General features: G+C 53.8%; 6 protein-coding genes and 3 non-coding genes across 9 annotated transcripts; 4 read left to right on the top strand and 5 right to left on the bottom strand.

Annotated features, from left to right (window-relative positions):
* The first annotated feature begins 162 nt into the window (after window positions 1-162).
* BO82DRAFT_330082 (uncharacterized protein) lies at window positions 163-3482 on the top strand. The gene is made up of 2 exons (XM_025633082.1): window positions 163-659; window positions 848-3482. Exons 1-2 carry the CDS (start codon window positions 473-475, stop codon window positions 3001-3003), a joined length of 2343 nt encoding a protein of 780 aa, XP_025494345.1. The 5' UTR covers window positions 163-472; the 3' UTR covers window positions 3004-3482.
* Window positions 3483-3678: 196 nt separating this feature from the next.
* On the bottom strand, window positions 3679-5751 carry mpkA (mitogen-activated serine/threonine-protein kinase SLT2). Its single transcript, XM_025634602.1, has 5 exons — window positions 5398-5751; window positions 5213-5345; window positions 5086-5152; window positions 4707-5021; window positions 3679-4651 (listed from the first exon to the last, which is right to left on the bottom strand). The coding sequence occupies exons 1-5, from the start codon at window positions 5508-5510 to the stop codon at window positions 4011-4013; spliced, it is 1269 nt and encodes a 422-aa protein (XP_025494344.1). The 5' UTR covers window positions 5511-5751; the 3' UTR covers window positions 3679-4010.
* BO82DRAFT_23012 (uncharacterized protein) lies at window positions 5383-6567 on the bottom strand. Its single transcript, XM_025630783.1, has one exon. It carries the CDS (start codon window positions 6384-6386, stop codon window positions 5517-5519), a length of 870 nt encoding a protein of 289 aa, XP_025494343.1. The 5' UTR covers window positions 6387-6567; the 3' UTR covers window positions 5383-5516.
* Window positions 6568-6696: 129 nt separating this feature from the next.
* On the bottom strand, window positions 6697-8419 carry BO82DRAFT_352119 (glycosyltransferase family 31 protein). The gene has a single exon (XM_025634601.1). The coding sequence runs from the start codon at window positions 8183-8185 to the stop codon at window positions 6749-6751; it is 1437 nt and encodes a 478-aa protein (XP_025494342.1). The 5' UTR covers window positions 8186-8419; the 3' UTR covers window positions 6697-6748.
* An 81-nt stretch (window positions 8420-8500) lies between these two features.
* On the bottom strand, window positions 8501-11462 carry BO82DRAFT_390255 (threonine--tRNA ligase THS1). The gene is made up of 6 exons (XM_025638504.1): window positions 11324-11462; window positions 10820-11258; window positions 10502-10766; window positions 9870-10445; window positions 9138-9813; window positions 8501-9078 (listed from the first exon to the last, which is right to left on the bottom strand). Exons 1-6 carry the CDS (start codon window positions 11382-11384, stop codon window positions 8924-8926), a joined length of 2172 nt encoding a protein of 723 aa, XP_025494341.1. The 5' UTR covers window positions 11385-11462; the 3' UTR covers window positions 8501-8923.
* Window positions 11463-11618: 156 nt separating this feature from the next.
* Window positions 11619-12840, top strand: BO82DRAFT_352117 (H/ACA ribonucleoprotein complex subunit GAR1/NAF1). The gene is made up of 7 exons (XM_025634600.1): window positions 11619-11709; window positions 11787-11834; window positions 11890-11990; window positions 12053-12202; window positions 12255-12283; window positions 12342-12458; window positions 12603-12840. Exons 1-7 carry the CDS (start codon window positions 11649-11651, stop codon window positions 12646-12648), a joined length of 552 nt encoding a protein of 183 aa, XP_025494340.1. The 5' UTR covers window positions 11619-11648; the 3' UTR covers window positions 12649-12840.
* A 95-nt stretch (window positions 12841-12935) lies between these two features.
* On the top strand, window positions 12936-13007 carry BO82DRAFT_t99. The gene has a single exon. It is a non-coding gene; the product is annotated as a tRNA-Ala (tRNA).
* Window positions 13008-13333: 326 nt separating this feature from the next.
* On the top strand, window positions 13334-13405 carry BO82DRAFT_t100. Its single transcript has one exon. It is a non-coding gene; the product is annotated as a tRNA-Ala (tRNA).
* A 297-nt stretch (window positions 13406-13702) lies between these two features.
* BO82DRAFT_t92 lies at window positions 13703-13774 on the bottom strand. Its single transcript has one exon. It is a non-coding gene; the product is annotated as a tRNA-Ala (tRNA).
* Between the last annotated feature and the right edge of the window lie 97 nt (window positions 13775-13871).

The raw sequence follows: 13871 nt of genomic DNA, 5'->3' as shown, positions 1-13871 counted from the left end.
GTATTGTAGATTTCTTGTATTGCTGCCCGTCAACTGGAAAGGTGGAAGGGGGAAGAAGGGGGGCTGCCAGGCAACCAAGCAACCCGCCGAGTGCAACCTCGCTCGTGTCCTGCTCTTCACTCTTCCTCCTCTTCTTCTGCCTCTTCATCCACAACTGACTCTCTTTTGTGTAACAACTATTGTCTCCAGACTATGCCCTCCTATTTTTACCAACTCCGCGATCTCTCGTTATCCTGATCCTCACCTCCCGTCTCTCGTATGGCTGCCCGATGACGATCGACACATCTTCTTGGCGTTTTCTCCGGCTTCTCCGCGCCTCTTGTTTGTTTCTCTCCCAGCCTTTTTCTTCCTCCTCTCGTTCTTTGCCTTCTGGTGCTCCAACTCGATAGTTGTTTGGCCTCTCCTGGCTTGAAGCTCTAAGCGCCACTGTCTGCGTAGTCCGTCTTGCGTCAGGACTTTGCCTCCACATCCCATGCCGAAGGTTGACTCTGCGGGGGAGGGGGAGGCTGTTTCAGGGCTGCCTCGAGCCCCCGTCGAGGCCCGCTCGCTATCCTCGATCACTGCCATCGCCTCGAATCCTCCCGCTTACCCCCGCAATCCGGCGCAGAAGAAGTTGGACCCCCTAGTCCTGTACATCGTGCGTGTACCCGGTAGTAGAGGTGGGTAAACACTGCGAACCGTACAAACCCTTGCTGCATGCTATCGGCAAATACCCCGCACTATCACTATCGGTCGCCTGCCGTCCAGGCTAGTCGTGCGACCCAGCCACCTAATTCTCCTTCCTCGATTCACTTTTTCTACTCGATGAACAACTGCTGACTGCTCTGTCTGTTTTGCGCCATTATAGATGTCTTCCTCACTCCCTTGAAACCCCCAACGAAATCGAGCGTATCGGCGGAGGCCATCAACGCCTCCCTCTATTACCTGCACGTCGCAACCCCCGAAGATGAAGCCCTTCTCCAGGAATACGAACAAGAGCGTGAAGAGGAGGCCCGGAAGCGCAAGGAGGCTCTCGGAGATGATGTGGACACCCCTCTTGCAGGCCCACCAAACCTGGCGCGATTGAACAACGTCCGGCGCAAGCCTGTACCGGGCGGCGCGATTGCGGCTGCCTCGCCTAAGGCAGAAGCCAATGTCGCATCTCCTCCGCTTCCAGCCCATCTCCGCCCAACTTCATGGCAATCGCAGGAACCCCAATCCCCACCACCGGTGCTGGATACCTTACAGCGTTCGTATCTCCCCTATCGTCCTAGCTTCCAAGGCGCCGTGCCCAGTGAAACCTCGCCCGTCACCCCTCCGCCACATCTGCCACTGGATGATCGCGACAGCGTTCTGCAGCTCGCCACGGGAGACTTTACAAATCTGGAAAATGCGCGGCCGTCCAAGCAGCTACCTGCAGCCCCGCCGGAAGATCCTGCAGCCGGTGACGCTGTCTCGACGAAGAGACCCAACCGGTGGAGCGCGGCGTTGTCGGGGTACATCTCTCGCGGTCAGGAAAGCTGGAAGGAGAAATACGAGGTATTGTCGTCCAGTCGCAATAGCTTAGACACTAGGCGGCCTCGACTTCGGCCTGAGATCCGGCCACACTCGGCACATGGGAGCCCCGCGCGCTCCTTTCAAGGATCGCCTGCGCGAAGCCCTGGCCAGTCTCCGAGCCGGAGACCGCAGGAGCGTCAACCCCGCGATGCCCCCGGATTCCACATCACTCTCATTCGCCGCGATCCCACACATGGCAGTCAGTGGAATGTCGCGACGATTTCCACTCCCCGCTTGGACGGTAGCGCCTTTGATATCGAGATCACCACCCCGGGTTACAATCGATTCCTGGCGCAGGATGAGCCTTTCTCCCTCGCTAGTCTGGGCTTGAATCTCCCCAATACCGACGGACGACCACCGTCACTAGCATCGTTCAAGCTTCCTGCTTCTGTTCCGCCTGGCTTCCTGGACCCCACCCCAAGTCCCAAGCCAACTTCCGCTCCGAAAAACCGTTCCCAACCTCGACGCTTCCGCCGCAAGCTCTGCGTCTCTCGGCCATATGCCCAAGAGGAGCCTCGGGGGGGCTCCTTGGACATGAACCGCGCGACACTCGACCATGGAGGCAGCGGCAGTCCGCCTAAGCCACTTCCGCCGGGCATGTCCAAACTCAAGAGCGGCTACTACACATTCACGTCACCCTGGAACGGCATCTGCACTTTCTCCACCAGTGTCAACGGCCGCAGCCTGAAATGCAAACATATGATCCCCACGCCGGGCGCCCCTCATCACTCTCACAGCAGAAGCAACGACAGCAGCCATACTCACCCGTTCCCCTCCTCCTCTGCCTCGACTGCGACGCAGCCCCCCGAAACCCCCGCCGTAACCGTGGCCGAGATCCGCTTCAACACGCCCTTCCAAGCCGGTCACCTCCACCAACCCCCCGGCCCATCCCACGTTTCCCCCTTCGCCCTCAGCCAAACCACCCCCTTTCGTGACCTCTCCAATCCCCAACAATTCACCACCCCTCCCAGCGAACCCAGCCACCCCACCAACACCACCATCTCCTCCCCGCAAACACCAACCTCCGCCGCCTCAACCACGTCCAAACGTAACTCCCTCGCTCAATTCCTCAACCCAAACACCTACACCCGTCCCCGCGCCCGTTCCGGCGCCAGCATCTCGAGCCTCGGCGGTGGCGGCGGTAGCCCGCACAGACATCACCAACAACAACATACCCGCCACCCGTCCAACAGCAGCACCAGCAGCGGCGGCGGCGGCGATGTCGACGATCCCCACCACCATCACCACCACGCCAAGCAAAAGGAAGAGGGAGCCCTCCTCCTGCGCCGCCGCGCCAGCGAAGACGAGCGCCTCGACTTTTCCCTGGCCCGCGAGCGCGCCGGGGGCGGTATGCGCGGCAAATCCGCCAAGCTCGGCAAGCTGATCATCGAGGACGAGGGCATCAAGATGTTGGATCTGGTGGTCGCCGCTTGTATGGCGGTCTGGTGGCGCGGGTATTACTACTGAAGCTTGAATTTGCACTAGCTCAAGGACTGATTGGCTTGGGCTTGGGCTTGGGCTTGGGCTCGAGTTACTCCGTTTAGTTGGACATATATCTATCGGAATTGGATCTCTTTTTGGGGCTTATTTCATATACGTATGGCTCTCGTTGGCCCTGTCTATATTGCTCTGATCTCCAGGAAAGGGCGGGGGGGTTCTGGTTTTGTCTTGTTTTTTTTACTACCTACCTACTGTTTTGAAACATGACTGGACAAACTCTGTGGTAGGGCGAGAAAAGGGCATATGAACGGTGATTTCTTGGGGACTTTGTCTAGGGTTTCTCTGGATCTTGCTCGTTTCTCCTACCTGGAGCTTTTCAAGTTTAGGGGGAAGAAAAGATTCAAGATCCTGGTTTATCGATGATGATACGTGGGGTTGATCTGTATAGTATAGTGGAATATTTTTTCGATGGTATTTATGACTGATGAAGACGAATACGATAGTGGCTCGCCTGACAACTGATTCATCTGTCAATGGACACTTCCCTCTCGTACGAAGCAGGAATAAGGGGCATTTGGTCATTGGGAAGAAGACCTCGGGGATTGAGGCACCCAGATGAAGCACTCTCATTTATGACGCAACCATACAGACGGCGAAAAAGAAGTCCTCGAAAAGGGTAGATACGCAGGGGAATTCATCTAGGTTTGGTTTCTGGTTTATTTGCATCTCAGAAGAATAGATTTGACAGTCAACCGGGAAGGTTTTATATTGTTGGAGGGTAATAGACATAGCATATATCGGGCAGATGACAGTCCCGGAAACGCCCGCGAGTTCCAGAACGACAACGGGAAAGTCGACGAATTTGGTTTGTAGGGGGATTCGATTCGACGGATATTACGTGGGGAGCAATCGTGCCCCGTACTAGATCTCTTCTTTTTCATCTTTCATCTTCAATGGGTCATCCCTTGGTAGTGCAGTCGTTGATGGTTCATGGATGATACCGGCAGCTCAGCGCAGGCAGCAACCGCACACACTCATTGCACATCCATGCCACGCTGCAGAGACGATTCCAGATCGTTCTGGTGGCCACCGCCCGCGGCGAGCGCTTCCTGTGGCTTGGGTTCCTCCTGCTTCCATCCACCCTGCTGGTTTTCGGGGATGGGCACGTTCGTCTGCTGCGCAGCCTGCTGTTGTTGGGCCGCGGCGGCCTGCGCCTGCGACTGCTGCCGGACGGTTGAGCGGAAACGCACGACCTCGTCGTAGATCATGTGGCGCATCTCACCCACATCATCAACAACCTCGAAGTGGAAGTCAAAAGTGGTGGGGCACGTGGGCTCGTCCGAAGCGTCGTGCCAGATGTGCAGGTACGGGTGCTCCAGCGCCTCTTCAACCGAGATACGCGACGTGGGGTCGAAAGCAAGCATGCGGTCCAACAGGTCGAGGGCATCGGGGTTGGCGTTGGGGAACAAGCGCTGGAAGGGAATCTTCGGCATGAAGGGAAGGTTGCGCACATATTCCTGGGCCCGTGGGGAGCCAATGCGGCTAAGGGTTTCCTCGTTGGGGGTTCCCAGGTAGTGCAGGATCTGGTTGAGCTGGTCGACATAGTCGCGACCCTTGAAGAATGGACGGCCTCCAAGCAGCTCAGCAAGGATACAGCCGACAGACCAAACATCGACTGCGTCCTGATATCAGCATCTCGCACGACATGGAAAGAACAGGATATCACTTACTAGCTTTGGTGTAGCTCTGGAAGCTCAGCATGATCTCCGGGGCGCGGTACCAGCGCGTGGCGACGTATTCCGTCATGTATCCTGCATTCTCCTCCGGATCGATCGAGAAGCCGCGGGCCAGACCAAAATCACAGATCTTGAGCTCGCAGTCGGCATTGACCAGCAAGTTACCGGGTTTCAAGTCACGGTGCAGCACGTTCGCCGAGTGGATGTACTTGAGACCGCAGAGAATCTGGTAGATGAAGGATTGGAAGTGGGCATCGGTGAGGGGCTGTCCGGAGCGGATAATAGCGGCCAAATCGCACTCCATCAATTCTATAGGAGTGATGCATTGTGTGAGCGACCACTTCAAGTCATCAGTCGGGGTGGGGGAGCTCACCTTCGTAGAGGTAGGTCTCGTTGAAGTTGTCCGGGCGGGGAATATCCATATCGTACAAGCAAGTGATCTGCAACAAGCTCGAGTCAGCGATTTCCCAGGGGTCAAGATACATGGCGTGAAAGCGTACGTTACGGTGGCCTCGGAAGTGCTGCAGCAGCTTGATTTCTCTCAGAGCGCGCTTGGCCAAGATCTTCTTGCTGAAGACATTGGTGACCTTCTTGATGGCAACACCTTCGCCCGTCTGCACGTTGGTAGCAGCACTGTCCGTTCTTAGTCTTCATTGCAGTTGGAAAGCATCACAGCACAACATACCAGACAATACCGTATGCGCCCTGACCTAGCTCCTTGGTGACATTGTAGCGCTCGTCGACAACGAAGTCCTGGTTGAAGACCTTAAAGATCTTACGGCCCTGCAGGTCGGACATGTTGAACTAGCGGCAGAGCGAGATGAGAGCAAACAATGAGGACAAGAACAAACGAAGAAGGAGAAGATAGCAAGAGAGGGGGAGAGCAAGAGAAAGAGAAAGACGGGAGGAGGAGAGTTGAGTTGAGGATGGCGCGAGTGAGCGAACGAGAGAGACCGAGAGAGACCGAGAGAGACAAGGAGGCTCAAAGGGGAAAGAGGGGGAGGGCGAGTTGTTCCGACCCGGTGGGGTACAAAGCAAATGGTTTGTTTGTAGTTGGAGTTGGGGATGAGGGGGGAAGTTCAAACGTTGCTTTCTGTTGACTCTTGCTCTCTTTCGCTCTAACTTTGTTCTTTCTTTCAAAGCCCCCCTCCAGAAATCTACATCCCGGACACCATCAATTATACGAGAGACACGCCTGACGCACACGAGAGTGCAATCAATACTTCCACAGCAATAATGCAGACAAGAACCAAGGATTGGGTGACTGTCAACCCGTCCGGAACGCCCCGCCAAGGAAGGGTACACTAGACGGGCAATTGGCAATTGGCAAAACAAAAACAAAAACAAAAAAAAAAAAAAAAAAAAGCCCAGGCCGACTGAGAAGGCCACGATATGCTCCTTTTTACTCGCTAGCTTCGATCGCTGGATGGACCCAGTGTCCCAGTCTCCGAGTCCTGAAACCCACCGGAGACCCAACCGCTGCAGCAGACAGATAACCGCCTGTCTGCTTTGCTGCAAAGAGAGGGGCCGATGGAGACAGGCTGAAATGTGACAGCTCCGCTGATTGGGTCTACGAAGCGCGCACCGTGCTGCACGAGTGAGCAGCAGCAGCAGCAGCAGCAGTAGCAGCGGTAGCAGCAATAAACATAATGAATGCATGCAGCCTGACTGCATCTGTGAAATGGCCCTAGCTTCATGGGAAAAGAATTTTGCCTATCATGGCGGCCTAATTCTTGTTCATGAGCTCAAATGCATTACTGAACAGCCACTTCCAAGTTGTTCCCACAGGCCCCAAGGATTTTCCTATGGTATAGAATAAGCATTTCTGGTCTAGCCGAAGGCAAGCTCCTAGCTACAATCGGAGGATGGCATGACTGCATTGGCGAGTCGCTGCATGCACCAGCGATTCAGCCGCTCAATGTAAGATCTAGTGTGCGCAGCCCAGGACCATCACCTGATTTCCAATCAGCTTGAGAGCTCATGAATGGCATTCATTTGGTCTATTTGCGCCAAACTAAAATTGTAATCTAAGAAGATCATTGACTGTCTGCTGAGGCAACAACCCAGACTACTTCCAGCACTTCTAGCCTCTCCGGCTCTACCTGTCGCGTGTAAATCTGTCGCACCCGCTCGCGCTCTGCCACTGCAGTCTGCAGGCGATACGAGATCTTGTTCGCATCCTTCCGCCGAAGCGGTCCTAGGCTGAATGTGAACGGATCCGGCCCCGTATACTTGCTGTCATCCCAGGTCTGCTCCATGGGCAATGGATCATCTGAAATTGTAGCATACTGGATCACCGAAAAGCCGTTCACAAGGTACCAGTCTCCTGGTAGAAGCCACCTGTGGAGTAACGCTTCATCGCCAGCGATGCTAGCCACCTTACTCAGAGCCACCATGTCCGCTTGGAACCAGGACTTCCAGTGGTGCACGGAGAGCGGTTGTTCCCGACCCGCCTCGTAGAACCCGGACGCATCCCCGCGGAGATCAACCTGGAAGAGGCCCTTTTCCCAGGTAAGCTTCGTGTTCGTATGCGCGTAAATGCACTGCGAGAGCATACGATCGCCGCCACTCTTGAAGACGTAGCATTCGTCGAAGAAAGGCTGCAGCTGCTGGATCAGAGGCAGCGATAGGAAAATCCCCGCCCCGCCGTATGCCATCAGACCCCCACTATACAACTGATGCAGGTCCTCCGTCATGCTCCCGACGTAATGCGGCTGCGTCGGGTCATAGGTGGCCAGTCGGTCGACCAGCCGCTCCATCGAGGGAAAGAAGGTATCATCATCGATCAGGACCGTCCATTGGGTGTTGTCGTCCCGCATTTCGTACAGGTGCCGAACCAGATAGAACCACCGATCCAAGCGCTCTTCCCCGACCTTCTCCCGGATCACCAAACGGATCCCCAATGCCTCCGCCCGTGCAAGAGCCTCCTTCTTGGCGGAGCCGGCACTGTCCACCACGGCCAAAATCCGCGCGTTTGTACCACCGGCCCAATGCGCAAAGGCATCCAAAGACTCAAGCAGGCGGTCCATCGAGGTCGCGACGCCGAAGACCAGGTGCGATGCATCGGGACGGGGACGCGGCCGGGGGCCCTGGATGGTCACGGCGGGCGTGCATCGCACGGCGGGAAGGTCCTGTCGCTGCGCACCACCCTCTAGGGACACTGTCTGGAATTTGGGAAATTTGGCATCGAGGGTATCTGTGTACCCGGTGAAATTGTCTGACTGGTTCACGGCGATCTCTACTCGCGCGTACTCAATTGAGGAAGACGTGGGAGAATATTGCCGCAGGAGATCGAGATCCACGTAGCACGGGTTCGTGTAATCATTGGGAGACGATGACGGCTGGTTCAATTCATTGTGAGACAGGGGTTCAGTGGTGGTGGTCCCGCGGGACGAGGAGAGGAGAAAGATCAGGCATGCGGCGAGGAACGTGGCCGCGATAAGATGGGAGGGGTGACGGTTGATTCGAGACATCATCAGGGATCAGACATGACGATGATCACCTCGCTTTCTTTGTTCTGGCGTGTGGAGAAGACACCTTAGCACGGCAGAAATGTGTATGAATGGGATTGTTGCAGAAAACTCGGAACAATTACCCCGGGAGGGGGAGGAGGAAGGAAGAAAGGGAGGGAGTGCCCTCTGAAGCTTACGTTGACATAGGTGGAGAGAGGGGCTCGGGTGGATCTTTAACACTCATAGAGGAATATGATGGATCAAGCAGTGTACCAATCTTCAGGAGAGAGCCAAGGCAATTTTCGATATGAAGCACCGAGTAGACCGTCCACATAAACCAGCTCAGTTAGGGGTCCTGGCATGCTAAACTACAGCATTCCGCCGAGTGAATTTAGCGTGCCTCATAAGCATTTGCTAAGTAGTCCAGCCGGGAAGGACCCGACAAAGTAAATGCCGCCAATCGAGCCATTGGTAATTGATACCAAGATAAATTCACATCTTCTCACAACCCCAACTTTTCCTAAGCTACGTATGCTTCAAGAAACACATCATCATCCAAACTCCAGCTCAATAACAAGCCCAACACCCCCTTTCTAATTTTAGAAGCACAACCTCTCGCATTTTAGTCTTTTTTCTTTCCTGCCTTGCATTGGCTCTTTATGCGAGCTAGGATCTAAAACTATGGTATATCGACACGTAAATCTTGAGTATTCTTAAGCAACTCACTCTACCAGCGAGCAGAAGGGCAGAATTCTCCTTTTACAGAGAGTTGACCAGTCTGCGCTCCTTCCGCAGACTGCGGAGCTTCTCACGAGCCTCTTCCAGAGGAACCATGATGCCCTTGTTCTGGGTGGCGGGGTCATCACGGTTACGGATGTTGACCGAGCGGTTCTCCTTCTCTTGGGCACCGACAACTAGAATGACGGTATTAGCATAAGTGAGGATATTTTGCACGAGAAAACAGAGAACTTACCGAAGATGAAGTTGTACTGCTGCAATTGTCCAGTACGGATCTTCTTCTGCATGGTGTTACCGCTGATATCGATGTCAACGTTCAGCTTGTCAGCGCGCAAGATTTGCTGCAACTCCTCGACGTAGTCGTTGACAGCGGGCATGACCGGGACGATCAGGATTTGACGGGGGCTGATCCAGAAAGGCCACTTGCCACCGAAGTGCTCAATCAAGATACCAAGGAAACGCTCGAAACTGCCGATGATGGCACGGTGAATAACAACGGGACGAGCGCGACCAGGACCAGGCTCCGTGGACTTAGTCTCACCCTCCTTAGGCTCCTCCTGGGTCATCTGGGCCGTCTGCGTCTTCTCGTTGGTCATATATTCAAGCTTGAAGTTGATAGGAGCTTGGTAGTCGAGCTGGATGGTGGCACACTGGAACTCTCGCTTGAGGGCATCGGCAATGGTGATATCAATCTTGGGGCCGTAGAAGGCTCCATCGCCCTCGTCAATGTACCAGTCACTGCCCTTGAACTTGGTCATAGCAGCTTTCAGCTGCTCTTCGGCATAGTCCCAGGTGGCAAGCTCACCCAAGTACTTCTCAGGGCGGGTAGAGAGCTTGAGCTTGAAGGTGAAGCCAAAGAGGCCGTAGATGGACTGCAGGAAGTCGAAGAGACCCTCGATCTCGGACATGATCTACGCTGAATTAGTTCCATTGTGAAATTCTGAGAAAGGCCGTGCCAATTCCTTACCTGGTCCTGAGTACAGAAAATGTGGGTATCATCTTGCTGGAACTTGCGGACACGGGTAAGTCCGCTGAGAGCGCCGGAGGCCTCGTTGCGGTGCAGGACACCAAAATCCGCGATTCTCAAAGGAAGCTCACGGTAACTGCGGTCACGGTGACCAAAGAGCACGAAGTGACCAGGGCAGTTCATGGGCTTCAGCGCCCACTCTCTCTTCTCGACGTCCAACTTGAACATGTCGTCCTTGTAGTGCGCCCAGTGACCGGAAGTCTTCCAAATACCAACATCATACATGTTGGGGGTCTGGACCTCCTGGTAGCCACGCTTGCGATACTCTGAGCGCAGAAGGGACTGGAGAGCGTTGAAAATCTTAGTACCGTTGGGCAAAAGGAAGGGACATCCAGGAGAGACTTCATCGAAGAAGAAAAGCTCCTGCTCCTTTCCGAGCTTAAGGTGGTTGCGCTTCTCTGCCTCCTCGAGGAACTTAAGGTGTTCGGACATCAGCTTCTTGTCAGGGAAGGCGACACCACGGATACGCTGTAGGGAGTCGTTGCTCTGATCGCCAAGGAAGTACGCCGAAGAGTTCTATGAGATATGAGCAACAAGCCTCTATGAGACAGAGATACCACGACCGATCATACCTGCATGATCTTGAATGTCTTGATCTTGCCAGTGCTCTGGATGTGGGGACCCCTGCACAGATCGACAAGAGTACCGCACCGGTAGACAGTGCTCTTTTCGCCGGTCACCAACTTGTCAATGTAGTGAAGCTTGTACTTGCTGTATGCGAACATCTTCTTGAGGTTCTCCTTGGTGACCTCCAACCGGTCGAAGCTCTGCTTCTCCTTGAAGATACGAGAGGCTTTGCTGTCCAAGGACGACCAATCAGTCTCCCTGACGACACGACTGTTCCGCAGTTAGCGAGGAAACTCCCAGAGGCAAAGACTGGATGAAAGTACCCATCAGGCATGGCCATATCATAGAAGAAACCCTGGGGGGTGGGGGGACCGTGGGAAAGAAGACATCCAAACTCGCACTCACAGGCCTCTCCCAGGGTGTGCGCGCTGGAGTGCCAGAAAACCTCTTTTCCTTCGGGGTGCTCGAACGGCACATAAGAGACGGTACAATCACCCTCGAGCGGGCGGCCAAGATCCCATAGTTCCTTGTCCACCTTCGCGATAACAATGCTAGCGCTCAATTCTTTGGGGACGTTCTTCAGAAGCTGAGCGGGGGTGGTCTCGAAGGCCTTAGCGGTGACATTGGCGGTGTTGCCGTCACCAAGTTCAATGGTGACATTGATGTCGTTGTGGGGCTTGTTCTTGAGCTCTTCCAGGTATTGCTGCCACAGCTCCTCGAAGAGGTTGTTACGCTCGATGATAAAATCGGGGAGACCGTTGCCTGGCTCGTTTACTGATTAGGAGGGCTTCCGATAACATTTGGCGGGGCAATAATGTTAAACTCACCAGCAGGTTTGGCGTCGGCAGCAGGCCTGACAGGCAGATCTTTGGAGCCCTCGGAAGCCATGACTGTAGCCCGCAACGTCAGAAGGTCAATCTGAGAAGAGGTGTACCGACTATTGAAGAGGGGTAAACCAGCAGCGGGATGGCTCTTCCGCATCGAAATCGGACGATCATGACTCAAAAACCGAGACGGAGGGAGGGGGCGGTGAGTCACGTGAGTTAGAACTGCCCTTGCGGCTAGCGACACTTGCCGCTTCGAGGCTTCCCACCATTTGAAAACTTCTCCGGACTCCGGATTCAGATCGATCAGAACACCCAGCAATACAACATGTCTTTCCGGGGCCGTGGTACGGGCGCCAATCGTGGCGGTAGCTTTGGTGGTCGCGGTGGTGAGTTTTCAGCCAGAAGAGCATGGGATAATTGATTGTCGCGTTGAGGATAGGCTAACGAAATTTTCTTTGGATAGGTCGCGGAGGCTTTCAGCAGCCTGTCGGACCCCCGGCGCAGGTTTTGGGTAAATATACCGCCACAAAACGACCAAGCACTAGTCACTGATGGATTTGCTTCAGAGATGGGAACTGTCATGCATGCTTGCGAAGGCGAGATGGTTTGCGAATCGATCAACCCCAAGATTCCCTACTTCAACGCCCCCATCTACCTCGAGAACAAAGTACGATTCACTCCGATTATCGCTCCCGAGACGACGCCATTGCTAACGAGACTTGCCCTTAGACCCCTATTGGTAAGGTCGATGAGGTTCTTGGCCCCATCAACCAGGTCTACTTCACCGTGAAGCCTCAGGAAGGCATTGTCGCGACTTCGTTCAAGGCTGGTGACAAGGTCTACATCGGCGGCGACAAGCTTCTTCCCTTGGAGAAGTATGTTACGACATCTACAGGGTACTATATAGGCGATGCTAATCTCCTGGCTTTAGGTTCCTTCCCAAGCCCAAGCCCCCACCGGGTATGATTCGGAACATATATATGCATGAACAGATCTTTGATACTAATAACCTTAATAGGAGCTGCCAAGCCCAAGAGAGCCGGCGGTGCTGGTCGTGGTGGTGCTGGTGGTCGCGGTGGCCGTGGTGGCTTCGCTCCCAGAGGTCGTGGTGGTCCTCGCGGTGGTGGTTTCGGTGGTGGTCGCGGCGGTGGCTTCTCCAGAGGTGGCGGTGGTGGTTTCGGTGGTGGTCGCGGTGGTGGCCGTGGTGGTTTCTCCAGAGGTGGCGGTGGCGGTGGTTTCGGCGGTGGTCGTGGTGGTGGTGGTGGTTTCTCTCGGGGAGGTGGCAGCGGTGGGTTCCGACGATAGACAGTGTCTGTCTGACCTAAAGTACTGTCTTATTACGGCGTTATGGGAAAACGGGAGCTTCTTGCAGGAATTTATTTGTCTCGATATTCTTGTGCATCCTCGGAAAATTGCTGCTTGTCAAAGTGCAGAGGCTGTGAGCACAATGCAGCCATTAGACCCATGTATTGCAATGATTATACCTGTTAATTCTACCTTGGTTTCCCCTGCGACGCCTCTAGCCGAATATAAGAAATAATTGCAATATCTTCGTGATGGCTTCCCCTTTTTTGGTTCATGTTGCTCTAGATATAAGACCTATTACTAATCTGGGGTTATAGCTCAGTGGTAGAGCGCTCGCTTTGCATGCGAGAGGTCTGGGGTTCGATCCCCCGTGACTCCATTTTTTGCTCGACTTGCATGCCTCGTGAAGGTTGACGACGGTATCCAATCAGTGTCTTAGGGATTTGTCGGGCTATGCAGAAACTTTGTTCGCTACTATGCCTTCCAGACAAGGGGATGTGCTTGACAAGGACACACGATATGCGGCGAGAGCTGGGCATAACATCAAGGGAGAAAAAAAAAAAAAAAAAAAAAAAAAAAAAAAGACGGTGGGGGAAAAAAGGAAATAAAGAACCGTCTTTTCTTCCCCGAGACCCCGGGCATATTAATCTCAAATTTCTACTCTTGTGGGTAATATCTGCTACAAAGTAGAGTAATTACTAAGCTGGGGTTATAGCTCAGTGGTAGAGCGCTCGCTTTGCATGCGAGAGGTCTGGGGTTCGATCCCCCATGACTCCATCTTTTTGGCTTGCATTTTTGCACCCGTCATCTATCTTGAAGGGCTACCTACCAATAATAACATTTAAGTTTGACTGTCAAATAGCTCCTATCACGGACCAAAATTACGAAACTTTTATTTTTAGGGAGGCGCACCAAACAGTGGTTTGTTGCCATACCCTGATTATATGGGAAATCAAGAACATTATACCTACCACAACCTACGCTGGGCTTGACCAAACAGATATATATCTAAAACAAAAGAAGCAAAAAAGAAAGGTCTATTCAAGCAGCATCCTTATCGGAGGCAAAAAGCATTGGAGTCATGGGGGATCGAACCCCAGACCTCTCGCATGCAAAGCGAGCGCTCTACCACTGAGCTATAACCCCAGTCGTAGTGCTATTGTTTTATTTGATAGCAGTCACATTCACACAATGTAGCATAGGTCCAAGGATTGTTTTGTGGCGCAAATTCTGCAACGTATTC

The sequence above is a fragment of the Aspergillus uvarum genome (genome assembly GCF_003184745.1).
Source record: "Aspergillus uvarum CBS 121591 unplaced genomic scaffold BO82scaffold_12, whole genome shotgun sequence".
Taxonomy (NCBI): Eukaryota; Fungi; Ascomycota; class Eurotiomycetes; order Eurotiales; family Aspergillaceae; genus Aspergillus; species Aspergillus uvarum.
This window is presented reverse-complemented; position numbering and strand designations above follow the sequence as displayed.

Bases quoted from the DNA above. Each gene is read 5' to 3' on its own strand.
- BO82DRAFT_352117 (XM_025634600.1), top strand. From the start codon at position 11,649: ATGTCTTTCCGGGGCCGTGGTACGGGCGCCAATCGTGGCGGTAGCTTT. The intron at 11,991-12,052 runs GTACGATTCACT...ACTTGCCCTTAG, and splicing joins CCATCTACCTCGAGAACAAA to ACCCCTATTGGTAAGGTCGA. The intron at 12,284-12,341 runs GTATGATTCGGA...TAACCTTAATAG, and splicing joins CAAGCCCAAGCCCCCACCGG to GAGCTGCCAAGCCCAAGAGA.
- mpkA (XM_025634602.1), bottom strand. From the start codon at position 5,510: ATGTCCGACCTGCAGGGCCGTAAGATCTTTAAGGTCTTCAACCAGGAC. The intron at 5,153-5,212 runs GTACGCTTTCAC...AGCTTGTTGCAG, and splicing joins ACTTCCGAGGCCACCGTAAC to ATCACTTGCTTGTACGATAT. The intron at 4,652-4,706 runs GTAAGTGATATC...ATCAGGACGCAG, and splicing joins CCAGAGCTACACCAAAGCTA to TCGATGTTTGGTCTGTCGGC.
- BO82DRAFT_330082 (XM_025633082.1), top strand. From the start codon at position 473: ATGCCGAAGGTTGACTCTGCGGGGGAGGGGGAGGCTGTTTCAGGGCTG. The intron at 660-847 runs GTGGGTAAACAC...GCGCCATTATAG, and splicing joins GCGTGTACCCGGTAGTAGAG to ATGTCTTCCTCACTCCCTTG.
- BO82DRAFT_23012 (XM_025630783.1), bottom strand. From the start codon at position 6,386: ATGCAGTCAGGCTGCATGCATTCATTATGTTTATTGCTGCTACCGCTG.
- BO82DRAFT_390255 (XM_025638504.1), bottom strand. From the start codon at position 11,384: ATGGCTTCCGAGGGCTCCAAAGATCTGCCTGTCAGGCCTGCTGCCGAC. The intron at 10,767-10,819 runs GTACTTTCATCC...ACTGCGGAACAG, and splicing joins GATATGGCCATGCCTGATGG to TCGTGTCGTCAGGGAGACTG. The intron at 9,079-9,137 runs GTAAGTTCTCTG...CCGTCATTCTAG, and splicing joins GCAGTACAACTTCATCTTCG to TTGTCGGTGCCCAAGAGAAG.
- BO82DRAFT_352119 (XM_025634601.1), bottom strand. From the start codon at position 8,185: ATGTCTCGAATCAACCGTCACCCCTCCCATCTTATCGCGGCCACGTTC.